General features: G+C 34.8%; 1 protein-coding gene across 5 annotated transcripts; it reads left to right on the forward strand.

The window, feature by feature from the left end:
• The first annotated feature begins 2327 nt into the window (after nucleotides 1-2327).
• LOC131641193 (dehydrodolichyl diphosphate synthase CPT3-like) lies at nucleotides 2328-8097 on the forward strand. 5 transcript variants are annotated; one of them, XM_058911500.1, is made up of 4 exons: nucleotides 2469-2509; nucleotides 5138-5213; nucleotides 5315-5426; nucleotides 6271-8090. In XM_058911500.1, the coding sequence occupies exon 4, from the start codon at nucleotides 6313-6315 to the stop codon at nucleotides 7411-7413; it is 1101 nt and encodes a 366-aa protein (XP_058767483.1). In that variant the 5' UTR covers nucleotides 2469-2509; nucleotides 5138-5213; nucleotides 5315-5426; nucleotides 6271-6312; the 3' UTR covers nucleotides 7414-8090. The 5 variants fall into 5 exon arrangements, with proteins under 5 accessions (XP_058767490.1, XP_058767496.1, XP_058767483.1 ...); XM_058911513.1 differs by lacking the exon at nucleotides 5138-5213 and having other exon boundaries at nucleotides 2436-2509; nucleotides 6271-8097; XM_058911519.1 differs by lacking the exon at nucleotides 2469-2509 and having other exon boundaries at nucleotides 5146-5213; nucleotides 6271-8097.
• Nucleotides 8098-8553: the final 456 nt, after the last annotated feature.

Consider the following 8553-nt stretch of genomic DNA (forward strand, 5'->3'; position numbering starts at 1 on the left):
GATGTTGTAGAAGAATTGAAATTTTGATTAAGTTGAAGTTGAAGATGAAAAGATTTGTTTTTTTGAAGTTTTTAAAACTTATGAAAAGATTGGGTTTAAATGTAACGTTGATGCGGATTTTAACCGTAATCAAGGAACTACTAATAGAGGTTGGTGTATCCGAGATAATTTGGAGAATTTTGTTAAAGCAGGTGTTGCTTGGGATGTTGGTTCGTTTTCTATCCTTGAAGCGGAAGCGTTGGCGTTAAAGGAATCTATCCAAAGTGCTTTAACCCTTCATCTTGACAATGTTATTTTCGAGGGTAATTCTCTTCAAGTTGTCCAAGCTATTCAATCTAATAACATTGGTGGTTCTGAATTTAATTTTATTATTCGTTCTATTAAATCTTTACTTTGTAATTTCACGAACTTTGAGGTTGAGTTCGTTAAGCGTCAAGCGAATATGGTTGCCCATTGTCTTACAAAGGCGGCCAATTCTTGGCCTCGACGCAGTCATGTTAACAGTATTCCTCGTTGCATCGATTCTATCCTTATGAATGAAAGAAGTTAAGTTTGTTTTGGTCAAAAAAAAAAAACCTTATGAAACTATTGTTTTTATATAATCTTTTGGATGTTACATTTTATGATTTGGTAGACAATTTATGTAGTTTGATACAAGTTTGTGAATATTACACTTTATTATGATGATAAAGTATATTTTTGCTTTATAATTAAGTTAAAATTGTAAATAATTAATGCATTTAGAATATTATATATATACACACACACATATATGCCGTATATATAAATTTAATATGAGGTAAACTTTATGATTTTTCGTTTCGATTTAACCTAGATAAAATGAGTCAAGGTAAAAACTCGATTCTGACAACCTTGATACAAACGACTATTAATAAACAAATTTAAATTATATGAAGTGAAACATTTAATGTGTAAAAAAATGACCTACTAGAATATTATTATTAAGGGGACAACTTCTCTACCCATCACAAAAATTTGGGTATAGTACCTCCAACCAATCTTGTGATTCTATCTAATTTAACACATTTAATTATTTATTAAAATACTACAAATATGTGTTGTTTTCAAAGCATTTTACAAAGGAGGTAACTTTACCCAACTTTTTGAGTTGGGTAGATAAGAATTCACCTATTATTAATGGTTTTGAGAATTTCTACAACTTAACGTTTCAGACCACGTCTTTTGACTTCCTATATCGATAATCAAATTAAACTACTAATCAAATCGAACCATTAAAACAAAAATGTCTGTAAATTGAAAAAGATCAAAATGATTAGACTGTAAAATAAACGAAACATTGAACTGCACAGACCATTAAAACGAAGACATTATTTTTTTAAGCTATGACATAAAAGCAAACTCAAAATAAGGTACATTCACGTAGCAACAACACTTTCGCAGAGCAGCAAAACATTCACCGATCAAAACTTAATGGCTTGCAGTTTTCCATTAAGTTCACTTTTTCCATTAATTCACCCAGTCACGAAAAAAGGAAGAACAAAAAACGATTTAACCAAAAAATGCAATTTTTTAAAGCTTTGACATGACAACAAATTCAACATAAAGAAAATTCACAAAGTGACACACATTCATAGAGCATCAATCGGATATAATATCTCGAAAGAACATGTATCTTCTCAACATCTTGTTGATGAAACATATTTAATTATGTTGTTGAAGCTTTTACCGTGTAACTAGCTCATGTAACTTCTCAATAACTCATGGATGAAATGATTTACATCAACTAGATCTAATATCTCAAAAAACAATGACAATAAAAAATATGTGTCACTGAAAAAACAACAACAACATAATCAATAAATAGAAAAATATGTCATAAATATGTTATTTCTGCAAAAAAAAAATGCAAAACGGTGAAGCCAAATTAATTGCAAACAAAAGGTTTCACTAAAAAATACTACGACAATAAAAAATATGTGTCACTAAAAAAACAACATAATCAATAGATAAAAAAATATGTCATAAATATATTATTTCTGCAAGAAAAAAATGCAAAACAGTGAAAGGTGATTCATATAGTTGTTATCAAAAACTAAATAGTGAAAGAAAGAGAAAATGAACACGAAACAAAAGCAACAAATAAGAAGTGAAGTGAAGAGAAGAGAAGAGAGAGAGAGGAAAAGTTGTGAAAATGAGATAAAGTGGTGGTCAAATTGCATTTAATGTATAGAAAACTTTGATTTGAGAATAGAAAATTAATTGCAAACAAAAGCTTTCACTAAAAAATGGTGTTAAATTTTTCAAAAAAAAAAGAAGTGTATTTAAAGAAAAAAAGAAAAAGAAAATGTAAATGAAAAGCAATAACGAGGATGAAATGCTACTCTATCAAGGCCGAGGGGGTAAATATGTATTTTTCATAACATAAGACGTTCTTATATTATATATGAGTTTTTTCGTTGAGAAAACCAACTCAAACCTCAACTAATCAGATAGCTTCCATCACATGCACTTGGCTCTTCTTTGAAAGGTATTTCCCTCAACTTCTCTATTAATATGTTTCTGATTCGTTTATCCCATGTTCTTTTCAAAGGGCATCTCTTTTTTGTGTGTGAAAGTTAATGAAACTTTCGAAGTTTTGTTGATATTTGAGTACTACTATATGGATTTGTTCATAGAGTAACTTTGGAATTCTCTTTCACAGTTTAAGTGTTTGATAAATTGTCACCTATTTTGTTTCCTATTGATTTGTTTTAGTTATATTTAATTCTTTCCAACAAACTTTTCAGATGTACTTGTTATTTTCTTTGGAAGAATTGTGTTAATAACCGATTTTAAATAGCATAAGACATGCTAAAATAAAGCACCAAAGATATAGAAACAAGGACAAAGCAGCATCAAACCAACAATTACCTAGATTTTTAGATAATAATCTATATTTTTTTTTTTTATTTTAAAACTTAGTAACACTCCAAAATTTTCCAACTATAATTGACAAAAATACTATTTAATTCTATTTGAATTTTCCCCGTTACTCTTTGTCACTCTCATCTTTTTTCGGCTCTTCCTTCTATATTCTCTTCTTTTGCCCTCCATTACATGACTATCCATAATTAATAATTATAATGAAAGTAAAGTGACAGAATGGATCTACAATTTAGTCCAAGATCCATACCAGCAAAAAATTTCTCAACAACTTTGATTTAATAAAAAATAACTAACATTTGTAAGGACAAGTCCCAAAATATACACGAAATAAAAAAATGGATCAAAACTAGATCATATTTCTTTTTTTTTTTTTTTATAAGCTAGGATTGAATTAAAACGAGTACTAGGGGTACTCGAACCCGCTTACAAAAGGAGATCCAAAAAGCTCAGGAACTGAGAGATTACCGACCAACTGAAATCTATGCTAAGTAAAAAAACGGATTTTTACAAAAATCATAGAAATTACACTTGGAATAAGCAATTTCCCCAAAAAAGGACCATCTCCAAATCTTCAATTTAATCTCCCAGGTGATGTCATTAACATTGCAAGACCCTCTGTTAAAAATGATGTCATTCCTCCTTAACCAAAGCCCCCTCACCACTGCCAACCAAATCAAACCCTCTCTTCTTTTTTTTACCTTCTTCTTTCTCGCAAAAGAACACCAGTAGAGAAAATTCTGCCATGAGTTCACAACCAGATGCGGTTCTAGCCCAATCCACTCTGCAATGTTATCCCACACCAACCTAGATACCACACAACCAAAAAAACAGTGGAACAGATTTTCTTCCTCGTTAGCACAAAAGACACAGGACTGATCCGTGATAGATGTTAAAATACCTCTACGGCGGAGCTGATCCTTTGTCGGCAGCCTGTTCAAAAGTAACCTCCAAACAAAACCCTTGATATTAAAAGGGACTGCAGCAGACCATAAATGAGAAAAAGCTCTAGAATGATCCTCTTCAAGAGACGTGACTTCTCTCCCTCCTGCCAAGCAATAATAACCTTCCTTTGTGGTGTATCCCTGTTCAATATCATGTTGCCATAAAACCGAATCCTCTATGTTTGCTTCCGGCCTAAATTGAGCAATACGGAGACGAAGATGCTGTAAAGCTGCGACTTCTCCAACAGGCAGACTTTCCGGACTTATTCCCAAATCTCCCCAGAACCAGGAATCGTTGAAGCGTTCTCCAAAATCTGCGATTTTCTTGCCCTTCATAGAACTGATAGCGTACAGGCCCGTATAATTATCCTTCATAGCGGAGCTTCCTTGCCAAGCAGATTCCCAAAACAGGATGTTGTCGCCGCATCCCAACCTATACTTGAGATAACCTGTCAGAACAGGAACCGCATCACCACGCTCCAAGTTTACAATGTTTTTCCACCATGTCGAGAAACCACGGTTATTCATATCTTCGGGCCAAGCTGCAAGCTGGAACAGAATAGAGCCGTATTTAGCTTCCAGAACCTTCTTCCACAACCCAGATTCACCTTTAATAATCCTCCAGCCCCACTTTAAAAGCAACGCCTTATTGAAATCATCTACCTTCTTCACTCCTAAACCACCTAAATCGATAGGTTGACATATTCGCTCCCATGAAACCCAATGAACTTTCCTGCAATTTTCCTTTTCGCCCCACAAAAAGCTAGATTGGATTCGTTGAATCTCCTTACAAACCTTCAAAGGAGCTTGGTAAAAAGATAATTGGAAGATTGCAATGCTTGAAAGCACCGACTTCAACAAGGTGATTCTGCCCCCAAAGTTTAAAAATCTATTCTTCCAGTTTGACAGCTTCTTCTTTATCTTAGAAATAAGCGGAACCCAGGTAGAACAGAGCCCTGGATTGCAGCCTATCGGGATGCCGAGAAATTTGAAAGAGCTTCCTTCAATCCTGCAAGATAAAAAACTCGCAGCAGCCTCAAGAAAACGCTGATCTAAGTTAATCCCTATCAGCCTGCACTTGTTATAATTGACCCTTATGGTAATAAAGATCTCCATCTAGTTTTCCTTCTTAATTTAATTATTTTTTCACATTTTTACTTTATTTAAATTAAATAGTTTTACTTTAATTTTTAATAAAATATATATTTTTAAACTCTTTTTCTATTCCATTATTATCATTTTTATCTTGGCATTTTCTGTTTGATTATTGACAATTATTATTGTTTAAGTTGTTTGAAAGTCTACAGTAATAGGGCCCAAATCTTCTTATTGGTTTAACCTAGCAAATTGGTACACGCCGTTTTGGTATCGTGATTTTTCTCTTCTTCTTCAACTTCCCTCCCTCTCTCTCCCTCTACTGTAAATTCTCCGGTTTCTCAGTCTAGATTATTTATTTTTTAAATCAGGCGCCACACTCACGACGGCCGCTACAATGCATCTGAGCCACCCGCCGCGACCGACGCTCCCCATGCAGCGGCGATAGCGCCGCCATTAACTTCCTGGTTGCAGTCTATTAAGGTTTTTGAATATTGATTGTTTCCATATATTTGATATAGTTTGAGTGAAATTGTCTTGTAGAGTAAAGTTTGATGACTCTCAAATTTCTTTTATTGTTCTCAATTCATTGTCCATTTTTTATGCATTTATTTATATTTTTAAATCTCGAAAAAGAATTTGAAATGGACAGTGAAGTAGCAGTAACATGCCTCTATGATTCTGATAGTTTTTTCTCTATAGAACAGAGAATATATTTTGTTCTACGGCATATTTATCTGCGGCAGTTGCTGATTTTGTGAATTATCTTTTGATTTAACTTTATTGCTGATTTTGTGAATTATCTTTTGGTAAGAGATAGTAAAATCGTAAAACATAAGATACCTACTATGATCGGGAGATTTTCCCAACTATTTTTGTAAGATCAAAAGGGCTGGCAAGATTGTATAACTTTAAGTCGTAAGATACTACGAAAAATGAACGCATAATTGTTATGCCTTTGCTTCTTGTCATCCTTCTCAGTTTGCGGAGGTTGCCGGAAAACGGCCGAACTTTTACGATTTTTTTACAATTTGGCTGCAACATACGATTCTACTTAAGATCTGGATCGTTGTAGGTGAGCGAGATCACAAAATCTTATGATTTTAAGATCTAGATTGAGGTTTTGACGATCTTGGACCTGACAACTTATTGTAGAGGTTGAACTTAATGCTTTGCTTATTGGTTATCATTAAAGAATTCTATTGATCAATACATTTTCTAACGATGCAGATTAAATGTTGCAGCGGTTTCTTTGAGCATGCATTTCAATGTTCAATTGTTATTGTTTCAACTTTGTTTAATGCTAATTTTTTTTCTTATCATACAGGTTTATCTGAGACCCTACAGGTTTCAACACCCCAACACTTCAATGCAGAAAAGCGCAGGAGTGCAGAAAAGTGTAGGAGGTATTACACGCCACCTGCTTGGAGGTTTATGCTATTATCTAAGAAGATGTATTTTTTCCGTTTTATCGGTCGGTCCTGTGCCGAGTCATATTTCTTTCATAATGGATGGGAATCGAAGGTATGCAAAGAGGAGAAACTTGGGAGAAGGTGATGGACATAAGGCTGGATTTTCAGCTCTCTTGTCCATCCTTAGATACTGTTATGAATTGGGTATTAAGTATGTAAGTGTTTATGCATTCAGCATTGATAATTTCAAAAGGAAGCCTGAAGAGGTTCAAACATTCATGGAATTGATGCGAGAAAAGATCGAGGAGTTGCTTCAACAGGAAAGCATTATTAACGAATACGGTGTTAGATTACATTTCATTGGAAACATGCAGCTATTAACAGAACCTGTCAGGGTTGCTGCGGAAAAGGCGATGCGAGTTACCGCCCACAATCAAGAGAGAGTTCTTTTAATTTGTGTTGCATATACATCGCGGGACGAGATCGTGCATGCTGTTCAAGAATCCTGCAAGGATAAATGGAACGAATTTCAAGCATCTATGGAAGATAAAGTTTCCAACGGTGGGTTTACAAGAATTAATCAGGGCCCAAAAAGTAACGGTATTGATTTGCATGTTCGTGATTCATATAAAGAAAAAGAAACAAAAGCTTGTAGAAGTCTACTTGAAGAAGTGGAAGGTGCGGAAGAGAAAGATTACTCATTCGAGCAAAATTTAGAAAAACATAGTGATAATTACAGTGAAGATGAAATCACATCTTGCAGTGGGATGGATGAAATAACTGAAGAGAGAAAGTACAAGCAAGGTGAGTTTGCTTCTATAAAACTTGTTGATATTGAGAAGCACATGTACATGTCAGTGGCACCTGACCCAGATATCTTGATTCGAACTTCTGGAGAGGCGCGTCTCAGTAATTTTCTTCTTTGGCAGACTAGTGCGTGCCCTTTGTATGCACCAAAAGTCCTATGGCCTGAAATCGGTCTGAGACACTTGGTATGGGCAGTATTAAACTTTCAGAGACACCATTTTTACTTGGAAAAGAAAAAGAAACAGTTTTGATTGTAACCTTACTTGGCCATAATACAGAGTATAATTTATGTGATTATAGAGTGCTTTTCTATCTTAGGCTATATGATGTTTTATTTTACTTTCATAAGAATTGTTGAAATTATAGGAGTTAAAGTGAATTAGAAGGTGAAAGAAATCGAAAGATTTTGATAGGATTGGGACAGTCCCAAACTATACTTTTGAATTGCAGATTTGGTTAGGCCAACCACCAACCTATGAGGGGCAGTTGGTCTCAATTCGCATACTTTTTTGTTGTTGAAAATATTGGCTCTGGTGGAGAGAATATTTTTCACCCAAGTTCTCCACCAGATTAATTTGTTTGACGGCCCTGATTGATACTGCCAGTTACAGCAAACCACCTGATATTTAAGATAACATCACACAGTTACAGCAAAATATAGGGGTGGCAAATGGGCATGCCCGTCCCGTTTAGGCCCGTCCCACAAAAGCCCGTGAAAAAATGGGACGGGGCGGGGCGGGTTTTTTTAAGAGTGCGGGTCTAAAATCTTGTCCCGCCCCGCAAAAAGTGAGGGCGGGGCGGGGAAAGCCCACAGGTATTCGGCTTTTTAGGCTTAAAAATAGTAAAATTCTATAAAAAAAACAGATTCCCGCAAAAGCCCACAAAAGAACGGGGCGGGGCGGACACATTAAAGAGAGCGGACCTAAAATCTTGCCCCGCCCCGCAAAAAGGTGCAGGTAAAACAGATTTTTCCCGCGAACCGGATCCGTTTTGCCACCCCTAGCAAAATACATGGCTTCCAACTCTATTTGGGACATATGATACGTACAATCACTTCCTCCACCATGTATCAATCCCTTGAATTATGATAATGATCTCTCTCTCTCTTTTTGTTTTGAAGCCTCAATCACTTCAATCAAATACACAAATAAAACAGTTCTAGCAAACTAAAAGTATTCAAATACTTCAACAAATTGTTAAGATTTAAGAGTGAAATTTAGAAAACTGAAATAACTTCGACGTTGTCAATCAGTTTGCACTCCACACAACATCATTCCTAAACATTTGAAGTAGAATGTAGCTCTTGGATACAGAGGTTGTATTGAAGTACTAATAAAGAAGTAATAAAAGTCAAACAAAATGAAAAATGAGAGACATTCCACATTTAATTA

The sequence above is a fragment of the Vicia villosa genome, linkage group LG1 (genome assembly GCF_029867415.1).
Source record: "Vicia villosa cultivar HV-30 ecotype Madison, WI linkage group LG1, Vvil1.0, whole genome shotgun sequence".
NCBI classification, from domain to species: Eukaryota; Viridiplantae; Streptophyta; class Magnoliopsida; order Fabales; family Fabaceae; genus Vicia; species Vicia villosa.

Coding starts and splice junctions, on each gene's coding strand:
- LOC131641193 (XM_058911507.1), top strand. CDS start 6,313: ATGCAGAAAAGCGCAGGAGTGCAGAAAAGTGTAGGAGGTATTACACGC.